Source organism: Penicillium canariense, assembly GCF_028826845.1.
Source record: "Penicillium canariense strain IBT 26290 chromosome Unknown utg000001l_segment0_segment0, whole genome shotgun sequence".
NCBI classification, from domain to species: domain Eukaryota; kingdom Fungi; phylum Ascomycota; class Eurotiomycetes; order Eurotiales; family Aspergillaceae; genus Penicillium; species Penicillium canariense.
The window spans coordinates 3,055,667-3,070,055 of NW_026622728.1; the positions used below are offsets into that span (position 1 = coordinate 3,055,667).

A 14,389-nucleotide genomic window follows, 5' to 3' on the forward strand; every position below is an offset into this window, starting at 1 on the left:
GATTCAGCTCGATGAAACGCGACCGGTCGAGATGAAGAGTGAGCTGGGGCAACCACTAGGTGCGCTAGGAGCAGAGCAGTTCTGCGGGATTTGCGGGCTGTCACCGAGCGACCGCCTTCTGCAACCACGGTCGCAATGACGGTTGTGGGGAAAGAGAGAATAAAGAGGCGGTGATTTGGGACACGGCGCGCAGGGAGACGAGTGTTCTTATACCCTGAGACCCTGTGTCAGCAGACGCGGGATTCGGAGAAATCGAGGTGCTGGCCATGAGTTCGCGGCGAAGTTGTGGCGGGAGGCTGCGCGGCTGGTATCTGTGCCTGCCCCTACTTGCTCTGTTTACTGCGCCCCAAGGTAACTTCTGTCTCGCGGATGCAGAGCCCACGTCAACGGATCTTTGATTCGGAATGTTTTAACTCTTGTTCAGCCTGGCTTTTAATTCCAAGGTATCTGGAAAGAACTCAGAGAGAAGAAAAGCATATCCTATCGATTTTTCCTGATTTCTATTTGGACTGCTTCCATGTACTTTTCTTCCACTACTTTCATGTCTACTTCATAGCATCAACTACTTTTTCCCGCCAGCGATTTTGAGCGAAACATGTTTCAATATTATGCTAGAAACAAGAATTCAATACACCTGGTATTTTATCATATCGTACAACGCGAAGATCATAAAGTAAATAGATAGATAAATAACCGAAAACCAAAAAAGCGCCACACCGGGCGGGATATTTAGCCAAGAAAGAACCTTTGGAATCAAGATGAGGGGATACAAAACATGTCCAGAAGCGACCCAACGAAAGGGAAGATGATCTATCACAGCCAATTTTCAATGCAACGGATCTGTTTAGAGCTTCATGCCAAACATCTGGTGCACGCGCAAGCTCTGGCGCATACTCAGGTCCAACATAATCTCCTCGCTTCCACCGGGGATAGCGTAGGCGCGGACATCACGGTACAGGCGCTCGATCTTGCCGCCCTGGCCTCCACGGCTGTAGCTGAGACCACCAAAGATCTGGCTGGCCTCGCGGGCGCAGTATTCGAAGGTCTGGGTGGACTGGGCCTTGAGGCCGGCAATGGCACCGCCCAGCTTGAGCATGGCCTCGGTTTCCTCCATGCTCTGGCACTGGAAGATAATGTTCTCGAGCCAGTTGTAAGTGGCCTCGATCTGGCGGGCCATGTGCGCAAGCTTCATGCGGATAACAGGGTGGTCGACCAGACGTTTGCCGAAGGTCTTGCGCTTGTGGGCGTACTTCATGGATTCCTCATAGCACACACGAGCGAAGCGGACGCACTGGATGACAATGCCGATACGCTCGTGGTTGAAGTTGGTCATAATGACTACGCTCAAGTTAGTGCATTGTTTAGGGGGGAATCCAGAATATTCCGACGTTTCAACTTACCTTTGAAGCCCTGGTTCTCCTTGCCAATCAGGTTCTCAACGGGGACTTTCACATCCTCGAAGGTAATGTAGGTGGTGCCACTACTCCAGACACCCTGACAGTCCATGCGGCGAGTGCTAACACCGCCCGCCTCGCGCTCAATGAGAAGAACGCTGAGGCCGTTCATGCCAGGCTTGCCAGTCCGGACGGCAGTAGTGAAATAATCGGCCCAGATACCGTTGGTAATCCACTTCTTCTCGCCATTGACAATATAGTGCTTCCCATCCTCACTAAGCTTAGCCTCACAGCCGAGGTTAGCAACATCACTCCCCGCATCGGGCTCGGTGATCGCCAAGCAGATACGCTTATCGCCAGCCAGGATGCCGGGCAGAATGCGGTCAACAAGCTCCTTCTTGCCAAACTTCACCAGGGGCGGGCCACCAATGCCGTAGCCACCGATCAGGTTCCATACTAGACCACCGCTACCAGCACGCGACAGCTCGTCGGTCAGGAGCATCTCATGGAACAGGTCCCAGCGCTCCGGCGCCACGGACTGGACTCGGTAGGGAGTGTGCTGCTCGGGGTACTTGACACCCAGCAGACCGGCCAAGTAGCCGCGCTCACCCATCTGCTTGTAAATACTGTCCGGAACTTTCTTGGCCTCATCCCACTCGCCGACATACGGCTCGATCTCGGTGTCGACCCATTGGCGGACTTCCTCGCGGAGAGCGGCATGGGAATCGTTGAAGTAGGGGGGGAGGAGTACTATGGTGAATTGAGCAAATGTTAGCTCTCATCTCACAGACACTACCAGAGCATGACTTACACCCTGGTACCACGAAGGGTCGGCAAATGGAATCAGCTCGCCAAACGGATCCTGAGGCTCAGCAGTCGCCGGTGGCTTGGAATCAGCGGGAGCAGCCTGCGGTGCTGGGGCGACCTTCTTGGGCTCCGGGGTGGGAGCTGGCGCGGGCTCTGCCTTCTTGGTATCCAACGAGCCGATCTGCAGCTGACCCTTGTACTTCTTCAGGATTCCCTCGTTGTGATACTTCCAGAACTGCTTCGAAGCATCCTTTCCGGCAACTCGCTGGAGAACTGTGCACGTGTTAATATCGACTTCGCGGCAGCATCGGCGGCGCCATGACGTACTCTTCTTCCCACCTGTGTTGCAGATTTCGGTTAACACATGTGATTCCGCCCGGCAAGCCCCAGGGCTTGTCGCGTGACTTTGTGGGACAACTCAAGATTTGTCATTCAGAGAACTTACCAGGGTGCTCATCTAGGAACTTAGAGACATCATAGACGTCCTCATCGATCACAATCCACAGGCTGTCGCCTTTGCTGTGCGACGCCACGTCGTCCTTGCTAAAAATCTTCGACATTGTAATGTATGCGGGTCGAAGGAGGTTAGTGGGGGAAAGAGTCAGGTGTAATCGGTATACAGGAGAGAAAAACAGAATGAAAGACTGAGATTAGTGGGGAAGAAGAAAAACCAGGGTCAACTCCGGGGTAGATGGAGCACGCGCGATATATAGGCCCGGAGAGCAGCGCCCCATTTAGCAAACCCCGTGTCCAGCACAATGCGACTCCAGTTTCCGGAGGCCTCGGAGCATCCACCTCGTGCAGTTTGGCGGGATTTTGGGTCTTCAGCTGCTTTCCTCGGTCGCTGCGGTCGCTGATCGGTTCGGTCATCGCTGTATGCCTGGGCGGTGATTGGTTCCCCCTGCGTCATCACTGCAATAAAATGCCGAGGCGTCCTGCTTAGGTAAGCCCTGCTGGCATGTGAACATGTGAAAGTGCTGGGTGTCGGCGCATTTGCGATTCGTGGCATGCCATTCATGGAGCCATATGACTCGTGCTTTCCGGCTGCACTTAGATCAGGTGGCCTGGGGTGCAAGTCCCCATCGTAGTGCTGGCAATGTGGTTGATGGCCAGTGAAGAGGTTCGTGAGGCAACTGCATAAGCTAGTTATACATCGGCGTCATCCCTGCATAGTCCAAATTAGTACATTCATCCCCACAATTGTCTTATCCACCATATCCCCCCGGAAGGAATAAATTCAATGATTTCGGCAGCCGATCGCTATTAACACTTTTGCTCTTTGTGTATTTCTCGAACTACTCATACAAAGAAAGATGAACGAAGAAGGGCAGACACACTATATCTGCCACGTGACCATATGGAAAGAATATGAGAGATCGGAAGCTGCTACTCTTTCACGTGACGATTCTCCTAAACTAAACAGGTCCAAGGACAATGTAGCGGAATATATAACAGGTGTTGGGACGACAAGTAAATCAGCATCCTCAGGGTGATCTCTCAATGGGACTCGGCATCCCCCGAGTCCACCTTTGTGACACTGGTCATGGCCCTGTGGATGCCTAGTGAACGTTCAAGGGGTTGCGTTGCTTTAATTACACCACAAACGATGGCAAATTGCAAAGAAGAATGGGGTTTGGCAATATTTGCCATGGATGGAAAGTGTGGATAGACCTGAGTTTAACTATGAGAGCAACTAATCTCTTCAAAGTACGTACAAAGTACACATTCTTTTAGTAGGATGAGAGGAATGAATGGACTGACGGTCTGGATCAGGATTGTCAGCATCAATATCACCTGACGCGTGATGTAAATCACGTACTTTGTCGTGAGAATATCCCAAGGCAGAGAGAGGTCATGCCCATGAATCAGTGTATTCCAGGCAAGATTGTGGAATATACCGTGGATTTATTTAGGAGGCAAGACTAGTACGAGCGTCACATGGCTCGAACAATATGAACAAGTTACAATTCTTCGGATAGAATTCCCGAATGCAGGACAGGGATTGAAGGTCAATGTGTCAAGACGTGGAGAATTGAACAGGAATTGACCAATCTCTCAAATTAGAGATTGCCAGCAGACTGCAAACGAGGAGGCTGAGAGGTGTGGCTGTGGTAAGTCGCAGTCATCCCAGGCTCTCCCATAGGAAAGAAACTTATCCAAGCGGATAGGCGCCCACGCAGGTACCAGTCGTCCACGCCCTAGCACTAGATGCAGCACCAAAGTCATTGTCTTCCATTTCAGTGAAAAGTGCCAGTGTAGACTCCTGATGTGACTGTTAGTAGTCTAATAAGTCTGGTAAGAATACAATACCTAGATTATCTTACCTTTTTGATTGGCTGTTGCACACTATCATGTGACGGAAGACCATAAGGAAGACACTTCAAAAGATGGAAGGCTGCAAGGTCAAAGGCCAAGAGATGAAAGCCCATAGAGACGTATCAAGGTGTTGATGGACCTGGTGGAAGGCCATGTGATTGTGTCAAGTCGTTGGTATATCGTGAGGTGAAGGGCCATGTTGACACATCATGACGCAGAGTGCCATGATGGTAGACCAAGGGTGTTGATAGTGATTGAGGATCAAGGTTTCAAGGGATTGGCAGACCATGTAGATGTGTTGGGGGATTGACCTGCGAGAAGGTGGGGAAGATCAAGTGGCAGCCAGTAGGAGAGGCGGCGGTGGAGGAGGGGAGTGAAGAATATCTGGGGGGAAGGGAGTATTTATATTTTTCAGGGACGGGCAGTGAGAAGCACTCATTTTCTAAACAGGATTGGCATCGCTGCCTTCAGCAACCAGCACTTGCTGCACCTCTCTAGTCAGGCGTGCTTTGAGAGCGTTGTGTGATCGGAGCAGGCACGATATGCCCTACTTCCTAAACGGGACATCAACGCCACATTCACTCGACTAGGCATTGTGTGCCGTGCGCGAAGTTACTTGCACGTTAGAGAACACCATACTAAGTCAAAACACACTGTTAGATGCATCTCCAGATCGCCGCGCTGCCACGATTTTCGGCTCCGCTACACCAGTCTGCCCCGTACATCCCCATAATCCCTTGGTGATTGGCCACTAGGCGCATCATAGTATCACAATTATCCAACTCTCTCTGATCAAAAGCCTCGCCATCTTTTCAGATGCTGACCTTGGGCCACCATTCTTCACTTCTTTCAGTTGTGGCTGCTCTTTGGTTTCGTGTTCTCATTACCTGACTCGGGAAAGTATTCATCGCATGGTAGCCTGCCGGAGGCTTGCCGAGGAGGCATTCGTGATTCGGGAACTGGACGGCTGAGTTAGGCCATTGGTGAATCTTTGAGACAACAGGGCAGGACGCCCCTTCGCACCATCTCTGTTTATAAAGCCTCCTCCTGACGTTATCACAGACTGGCTTCATCCATAAGAATCCAACCGGTCCTCCAAGATGTCAGAGAAATACGACCTCGTCATCATCGTGGCCAGAAGCGCGATTGATGACGGAAGGGAGACCGACGAGAGCCTACGGACAAGCCTGGAATACACCAAGTTATGCTACGAACAAGCCTACGGCCAAATAACCGGTCAATACGAGTTTCATACTTTTGCCTGGCCATCATATGTCGAGCTTCCTGCTTCAGGAGAGACCGTTCAGTTCTTCGCTCGTCGCACTGAAACATTGGCGATCACCAACAGGCAAATGATGGTGGTACTTAACGGCTGGGACGGACTGACCTCGAACGGGGTGACTTTCAACACTTTGTTCAGGCATAACGCCTCGCGCATCACACTCCGTGTCTTTGCCGATCAGCCTCGGTGCTTCTATCGGGTCAACGTGGAACAGATCTTCCAGCTTTTCGACGGCAAGATTGTCATCAACCCCTTTCTCAATGGGATACCTCACGAGCCTTTGGATGAAGAAATCACAGCAATTCTTGATCACGGGGAGAGACAACTACAATATTCCACGGCTCTCTTTTACCGCTATTTTAGGGCGTTTGGAGTCCTCAAAATCAACTAACCATCACAACACCTCTTCACCGCTCAAAAAGTTGGATGCCAAAAGTCACAAGCATACCCTCCTTGAACGCGCGTTAGATACAATGGAGCAGGTGACTGGGGCAGACAGCCCAAGAGTGATTGGTCTGCGATGCCACAAAGAATAGTTCATGGAGTCTAATCGCTAGTGGGATGTGGGTCATCCATACGTATCGAGATGAACACTCCACTTGTATTGAGCAGCAATCTACTAACCACTCTTAGTTAGTCTCTTGGTGCAAATATTAATTATCTGGCTAGTTTCCCCCTATTCTTTTCAAGGCACGCTCTCCTGTTCGATCGGCCTATTCGTTACTAGGCGCGATCCCCCCTCCACTTGTCTTAACCGCACGTTTCAAGGGGTAGCTCGAAGCCATCTCCTCTGAGCAGCTGAACGGTTCATCAAATCATTGACATGTCACTGTCATTATTATAAAACACGAACCACGGCTTAAAATACGATAACAGGATTCACGATACGGGGTTTCACCGGATCCTTGCAGAGTACATGGTTTCATGTAAATGAGACTAGAGATGTTCATGGAGCGTAATCAGACTACTATGCCGATCGATACCTCGTCAAATCGCTCACATGGGGCTACGGGGCTATGTGCCCGGACCCATGCTTGTTATGGACTAGTTCCCAGGAAATGGAGCTGATTCGACAAATATAATTCAGATTCAGACAGATAAAGAGAAAATGTCAACATTTGATTTGAATTCCATTAAATATGTAGATATCGAAGGTTAAACAGATTGAAATATAGGTAACTTGATGAGGGTATTCATTGTGCTAAGATTGACTAAGTGCACAACCCTCCAACCTTGGATTTTAAAAGTGAGCCCATTTCATTGTTTCTTAGGCGGAAGGGGACAAGATGCGGCCTTCTGGGGACCAGCATGGTGGGAATGCTGGTGACCATGAGCGTGCTGACCTGGATGAAGATTCACTGTTGATGCTGCTGTGGATGCTGCTGTGGATGCTGCTGTGGATGCTGCTGTGGATGCTGCTGTTGAGGTTGCTGTTGAGGTTGCTGTTGATGCCGGGACTGTGGGAGTTGATTCGGATAGGAAACTGGAACTGCCAGAGATAGACTTGGTAGCTTCCGGAACCTTGATGAGGGCGGCCAAGGTATCCACCGATCTGTGAGTTGCTGAAGTCGATGTTGTCGATTCGCGAAGCGAAGCCACATCGGTTTCATTCAAATGATACAAGAGGGTTCCCCAGCCTAAAGTGTCGTAATATCCGGAAACCTTATGAGAACCGAAAGATCCAGAACCGGGCTCAAAGCCACCATAGGTCTCATAGGTCTTGTTGAGGTATTTTGTCGTCCAGGGTGCTTGTTTGCCTTTGATCATCACATAGTGGTTGTAGAGCACTTCCCATGCCCATCGGGTATCCCCACGAGAACCACTGCTAATTTCAGTATAGCTGACTAGACCGTTCGTGTAGGGTTCGAAAGGGACTTCATATCCCAGATTGTAACGGGCAAAGTACTCAGCCCTGTAGATTGTCAATTGGTATCAGTCTCAACCATTCAATGGAAAGAGGCGAAGCTTACCCGAGTAGAATGCGGCTGTTGTTGTAAGAAAACAAATCTTCACCCTGGTTCCAAGCCTGTTGTGCAATGACGCCTAGCAATGCGAAGTCCAAGGCAGAATGGCCCTGGTCGCGGCCCTCTTCTTGTCCTTGACCTAGGGGGTTACCCGTATCAGGTTCCTGCACAATGTTGGTTACAGCATTGTTAATTGCGCCATTCCCAGAGCCGTTCTTGAAATAATCAACAGCAAAATTGAATGTAGTCGTGTTATCGGTGAGGACCCCAATCGCCATAGCCGAGGCAACCTGCGCGAGTTCCCAGTTGGCGAAAAAGTGCTTCACATTGTGCTCCGAACCGTCTAAATGTTCAAGAAAGTAAATGTTCTTTGCCAGAAAGACATCAACCATCATTGTCTGAAATTTAGCCAGTCCATTCTCTCGGAAAGGGGTGTAGTCGCGCAAAAGCTCTCCTGCATTTGCTAGCTCGTGTCCTTGCAGTCCCGCCACGAGGTACTGGTCGTCATTAGAACCGATTGACGTAAGCTTGTCGCTCCAGGAATTCAGAATAGTGGCCGCTGCATCAGCATATGAGGTGTTCCCCTCGATCTTCCAGCGCAGAGCGAGCGTGAAGGCGGCAGCTGCATCGGTCCATAGTAGATAGGCGTTCGAGTCGGTTGAGCCGACCGCATCACGATCAACTGAGCTCACAGCCTGGGGAGTGTAAGGAAGGTTCGCAGGAGCCATGTTGACGAACGAGCTCCAGCAAGCCTGCCATGGATCCAGTCGGGCGGAGATCTTTCCCCGGAGACGGGCCAGATCAGACTCAGCGACCAGCAATCCAGGATGGCTGAAACTGGACGCCAGAGGAAGTAAGGCGAGTAAAAGCTGGAGAGCTTTCATTGTTGTCGGATTAACCCGCAGCGGGTATCAACGAATGGAAAATGAGAGAGAACGGTAGGTTTTCAAGAAAAATGTTAAAGAGTGAATGAATGAAAGGAGTGGATAGTAAGATCAATCAAGAAACAGCGCAGCAAGCAGCAATATCCCCTATAAGTGTAAAAGCTTAACATCTCGATGCCCGGAACTGATCCTGAAATTAACTAGTCAGCAATATAGCGGCGCTCCGCCCCTGGCATTTACATGAAACATTGGACGAGAAATATAAGGTTTGATCCTGGCTTGTCGGAGGACTTGCCTAATTAGATAAGAGATCCGGTAAGTTGCAAAATAGGAATGGTACGGTGTAGATACAGTAGCAAAATCGGAGCCGCTAATTTAGGCTTGATAAACACGACCCGCTAAAAGCTAAATTTTCTACGCCGAAACTGTCCTCTTCTCGCGTCGATTTAAGCTCAGCTGAAGGCGGATTCGGCGATACTTGTCTCGCAGCCGCAGTATATATCAAAAAACACGTTGAAAGGATAAGAGCTGCTACAATAGAAATAATTGCCGGCAAATTAATTTACCACCTGCCTTTGGCTACCTAGCAACCAACGCTGTCCTGTCGAGTAATATTGGTCTCCGTATGTGTCTTGACTAACAGCGGCTGAGCTTGGCTATCCTCGCAGTTATGAGCAGATCACAGTACAGCAGATCGAGATTAAGAGAGGAGGGAAGGGTGGGACCTACCTAGGGTGCAGGAGCTGTCAGTATAGTGGCCGCTCACATAGCAGTTATCCTCCTCGAAGTAATCCCAACCACTAGTTAACAGAAACGAATTTTAGTGAGCCAGCAAGTACACGACATCATCGGCTAGTCCAGGTAGAGACATACCAGTTGACAGCACCGTTTAAGGTGATGCATTCTCCTGATTTAACGCAGGTGAAGTAATACCCGCGCGTCCACGACGAGGACAGCCCCACAGTAACTGCATAATTTGTGCCCGGTCCGGATCGGCAATTGACATGCTCACTGAGAACTCGACACAACTGGCCCGACCGTTCGAAGATCTTTTTCCCGTCAAGGACCTCGCTCTGCCCAGAACCCTCTGTAACTGGAGCCGCAGTGAGGCCCAAAGCAAAAAGGGAACTAACGAGAAGAGGAGCAAGCTTCATGATAGATTCAATGACAGAGACTGTTCTTGTGGAGTTGTTGACAGTGTATCACATAGGTCCCAGGGGTGGAAGGGTTGGGGGGATTTTTTAACTCTTATAAAGGTACTTGCGGGGGAATCTCCTGTAATTTCCCGGCTGCCAAGAGCCAAGCCCGGACTTCGAGGCTTTATTTAGAACCTGTTGTGAATTATATAGAGTCGCTAAAGTAAACAAACATCTCTCAGCGGGCAGTTGAGGAGAATACGGCCTCTTAGCCTCTTGGCCTCTTGGCAGCGCAGGTTTAAGGTCAGCCGGCTGGTCTCCCATCTGCCGAATACGAGGATCTATGGAGAAGGTTACATAGCGGCATTCGTGCCAACCCTCCTGAAAGGACAAGGGTCACCGTATGTATTAGTCCCCGTCAAACCTTTTGCCCTGTTCAGCATGGGTTCAAAACTCAGCCTAATCATGATGCCGGTGTCCAAGAATGGTCATAGATACTGATGGTTTGGGGTTGTCGAGACAGACAGCTAGCTTGATTTTTTGCAAGCATCGCCATAGCTCGTCGCCAGGCCAAGTACTTTACAAGTTCTCAATGCAGATGACTAGGGTCTCAGGGTCTCTCGTAGACTCAAAAGGTTGAAATCGGTGGGGTTTACCGTGATGCCTACAACAGGAGCTACAAACTTGAATAAAGCAAATAACTATGCAAAAAAATGCTTCATATCACAAGGCGAAATCCGCACTTCCCAAGAGATCAGGTCAAAAGAGCCTAATGAGTCTAGTAATACATCCAGCGTCAAAATGGTTTATGCTGCAGACCCCCTCTACTCTTCCTCTCCTTCCGTCTCATACGTGAACTCGTCCGGAACTGGCGCATCCTCAACTCCCTCCTCGTCTTCATCCACGGCAGTCAGAACACCGGCAGCCGCTGCAGCACCGCCCATGGAAGTGTAGTCAGACAAGGCAGCACGAGCAGCTGCCCGTTGAGGGGTCTGCAGCGCTGCGGTACCGATGGCAGCCTGAAGGCGGTCCTGAAGGGTTTCGGTTGAGGGTGCGGGCGGTTGAGGTCTCTTGCGGCTGGCCTCCAGCTCGATGGTTTCGCGAGGCTCATCGGGCTGGTTATCGAGAACGACAACGACGCCACCAGTGGGCTGTAGGGAATAAGTTAGTACCGATTTTATAACAACCTATAGCTGACGATAAGTGGAACATACCCTCTTTACAGGCTCATACCGCGGGTCGGGGAAAGTAAGGTACTTGAGCTGGGCGGGCAGCACCCTTGACAGGTTGTCCAGCTCATATCCAACCTTCTCCCGCTCAGCTTTCTTCTTTTGACCTTCACTGGTAACCTTCTCGGCCTCCTTGCCCTCTTCTCCTTCAGCCGCCGCTCCACCGCCCTCGGTGTCCATCTTGTCCGGGAGCTGGTCTGACACCTTGGGGGTAGTGGGTGTTTGGTCGATGTCCATGCTCTCTCGTCGGGCTTGCTTCTCCCGGCGCTGGGCACGACGCTTGGCCTGCGCGGTGGTAGAAAGCACGGCAGTCTTCACCTTCTCAGGAGCCTCTTCGGTCTTCACCTGCTGCTCCGGGGGATAGTCGAAGAGACTGGGGCGACTGTTGCTGTGGAACTTGAACTTGGGGGCCTCCAGCTTCTGGTCCACACCAATCACAGCTGTCGGAGCAAAGCTAAGAGACAAAAAGTGAGAGAGGGGGAACCAATACCAGTACTGCACGAACACTGCGGTACCGACAATGCCGGGCATATTCAGGTTGCCCGTCTGAGTCTGCAAGCTGATAGTGCAGTTGCGACCACCAGCATCGATAATACCAAGAGCCACAGCACAACCGAACTTGGCCATGGCATCTTCGTGGCGGTCACCGATCATCTTGAGCATAGCCTTGCGGAGACTGGTGACACGGGGGTTCATGGCCTCGTTCTGCTGAACGAGAACCATGGAGAGAGCAATCAAGGCACCCTGGCGGACAAAGTCTGTTGAGTCCTTCAGCATAGGCTCCAGGAGATCAATTGCCTCATCCAACCCGGTTCCAGCGCAGGATATACCCAGCGCCATAGCTGCACCGTACCGAACATGAGGGTTGTAGGACTCCGAAAGCAGCTCCACCATGCGGGGTACACTCTGGTGCTTCCGGAACAAAATGAAACCCAAGCTCAGCACAGCAACACGACGCACATCATCATTGACATCGCTAACGGCAACATGGAGGAGCTTGCGAACCGCCTTGTTGCTGCCACTGCCACAGTAGGCCAGTGCTATCGTCATGATACCGCCGTAACGGAGGGTGGGATCGGGGTCACCCAGAAGACCGTTGATAAGCTCATCGGCAGCCTCCTGGCGCCCATACATGATCAAAGCCATACCCATGGCCAGACCACGAACGATCTTCTCGTGCTGGGTATCGTGTGCGTATTGGATCATATCTTCCAGGGCCTTCATATTGCCAGTTCCCAGCATAACCAGACCCATGGCAAGACCAACAGCTTCGCCGTTGAGAGCGGAGTCGGTGTAAAGAACATTCCTAAGATCCTCGTAAATGCCTTCATCGCCGGTGGCCATACCCGCGACACCCAGTCCCAGAGCACCACCGTGCTGAACAACCTCTTCCGTGGCATTCTTGAAGTAGTCACGGATGATGTTGACAGCCATGCCACCGTGGTTGGCATAGATGAGTCCATAGGCGTACAAAGAACCACCCTGGCTGTAAACCGAGTTCGAGCTGCCGCCAACCCCGGCAATCTGGTCCTTGGGTAGGTAGGGTTCCAGCAGTGTCTGGCCCTGGTTAAGGTTGCCACGGTGGATGACACCCAGAGCAGCAGTAGCCGTGAATTTGGACCAGTTCACAGCCTTACCGAGCCACTCTAGGTTATCACGGAAGAACTTATCACGGGTAGTTCCCGCGTGCATGAAGGCATTCGAAATTGTAACTGCGGTGTGGAAGATCGAATTCCGAGCTTCGAGGCTGTCGCGAGCCTTATCCAGGATGGCCATGTCCGTCTTGTTGTTCTGATAGAGGAATTCCAGGTTCAATTCAATTGTCTTAAGACCATCCAGAATTTTGAGAATATTCTTGAAAGCAGTGGTCGATTCATCCGAAAGCTTGCTCTGCTCTCCCGACGGCCTAGATGAGCTTGATTGGTCGTCAAGCAGTCGGTCAGACTCCTTAGGCTCATCGTTCTCAACCTTCGGGTTCTCGGCCTCGGCCTCTGGCACCAGCTCGGCAATCTCCTGGCGAACCTTTTGAAGGAACTCCTGGGTGCTGTTATCGTAAAGATCGAAAGAGATTTGATAGGCGACGGCAAGGGAGCGCGAGTCACCCTTCTCGACAAGTTGGCGGAGAATGATGGATGCCATGGAGTGTTCATTAAGGTAGACAACGCATTTCGCAATCGAGAAATAGTCGGGCGTCGGGATCTCGTTAAGAAGGTCAAGGATGAGTTTCAAAATCTGGAATAAGAATTGTGTTAAGAGATGTCGTCAATTTGAAAAAGACTGAATGGGTAGACAAACCTCGTTGCGGAAAGCCCGCTCCTGAACAATGCCCATGCAAATGTCCAGAACGTACTCCATAAGCTCTTCACTTCGGCGGAATTCACCCTGCTGCTTCTTCTCATCCTCGCTAGCTCGGAGAATGGCCATGCGGAGAACATCCAAGCTCTTCGCCTCAATTGCGATACCAATCACTTGACGGTAACGCTTTTGACGGAAGCACTCCTCGAACAAGCGTTCAATGACAGCCTGCAGTTGTCCCTGAACACCACGCTTCAAGACAAGGGGGGTGTCCTCATGCTGAACACTGGCATCATCGCCACCGGGGTGCGCAGCATCAATGCCAGGAACCTCCTGGCGCGATAACAAGGACTTCGACGGCAGGGCAGACTTGGAGAATGGTGTGATCGGAGAGGTCAAGCTTGCTGATGTGCTTGTGGCGCCATCGCCGGATGCTGGGAAGGAGTTGTTCAGGTTGGCGGATTGGTCACCGGCGGTGCGTCGCTGGGCGGCAGATAGAGAGATGAAGGTATCGACGCATTTCGCTACAGAAACACACCGGATCGTTAGCAACCTATACAGTGATCTGCTGCCAAGGATGTCACACAACTTACCGATAATAGTATCCTCATACTCGCCACCGTTATCCAGCTTGAACAGCTTGCCTGCGCCCAGGGCCAGAACCATACTCTCGTTATATTCCTGCAGGTGATAATATACCTTCGAGGCGACAAGAGCTGCCAGCTCCCGTTCGGGGAAGGATTCATCTTCGTAAAGAGCCTCACTGGATGGATGTGGTCAGCGCTGTCCGGAGGCCCTGGAGGGTCTGCTGCGGGGACGATCCCGCCAGCGAGAACCGAGATCGTGTGATCGCCTATCCTCGAGAGAACTCTACTTACATCTCTGGAACAGCATTCACAACCTCTGTCCAAAGCAGATCGATCTGCGAATCTAATGACTGCAAAGCAAAGACCTTGAGCTCTGGGTCAGGCTCCGAGAGGAAGCCGACCAGACCGGCGGCCGAAACGAGTCCGACCATCTTTATCGGAGAGGACGACTGGCGTCAAGAAATCACTCAGAGGAGCTCAAACCCGAAGGGTGAT

General features: G+C 51.2%; 5 protein-coding genes across 5 annotated transcripts; 1 reads left to right on the plus strand and 4 right to left on the minus strand.

Moving 5' to 3' along the window:
* Nucleotides 1–844: 844 nt before the first annotated feature.
* Nucleotides 845–2,761, minus strand: N7482_001068 (putative acyl-CoA dehydrogenase; the record flags this gene model as incomplete). The annotated part of the gene is made up of 5 exons (XM_056683193.1): nt 845–1,338; nt 1,401–2,144; nt 2,208–2,474; nt 2,529–2,540; nt 2,647–2,761. The coding sequence occupies 5 exons, from the start codon at nt 2,759–2,761 to the stop codon at nt 845–847; spliced, it is 1,632 nt and encodes a 543-aa protein (XP_056546799.1).
* Nucleotides 2,762–4,353: 1,592 nt separating this feature from the next.
* Nucleotides 4,354–4,630, minus strand: N7482_001069 (uncharacterized protein; the record flags this gene model as incomplete). The annotated part of the gene is made up of 2 exons (XM_056683194.1): nt 4,354–4,473; nt 4,526–4,630. 2 exons carry the CDS (start codon nt 4,628–4,630, stop codon nt 4,354–4,356), a joined length of 225 nt encoding a protein of 74 aa, XP_056546800.1.
* Nucleotides 4,631–5,617: 987 nt separating this feature from the next.
* N7482_001070 (uncharacterized protein) lies at nt 5,618–6,190 on the plus strand (the record flags this gene model as incomplete). Its single annotated transcript, XM_056683195.1, has 1 exon — nt 5,618–6,190. The coding sequence occupies one exon, from the start codon at nt 5,618–5,620 to the stop codon at nt 6,188–6,190; it is 573 nt and encodes a 190-aa protein (XP_056546801.1).
* An 866-nt stretch (nt 6,191–7,056) lies between these two features.
* On the minus strand, nt 7,057–8,647 carry N7482_001071 (uncharacterized protein; the record flags this gene model as incomplete). Its single annotated transcript, XM_056683196.1, has 2 exons — nt 7,057–7,711; nt 7,770–8,647. 2 exons carry the CDS (start codon nt 8,645–8,647, stop codon nt 7,057–7,059), a joined length of 1,533 nt encoding a protein of 510 aa, XP_056546802.1.
* A 1,960-nt stretch (nt 8,648–10,607) lies between these two features.
* On the minus strand, nt 10,608–14,325 carry N7482_001072 (proteasome regulatory particle base subunit RPN2; the record flags this gene model as incomplete). The annotated part of the gene is made up of 5 exons (XM_056683197.1): nt 10,608–10,934; nt 10,998–13,244; nt 13,308–13,831; nt 13,901–14,070; nt 14,186–14,325. 5 exons carry the CDS (start codon nt 14,323–14,325, stop codon nt 10,608–10,610), a joined length of 3,408 nt encoding a protein of 1,135 aa, XP_056546803.1.
* Nucleotides 14,326–14,389: the final 64 nt, after the last annotated feature.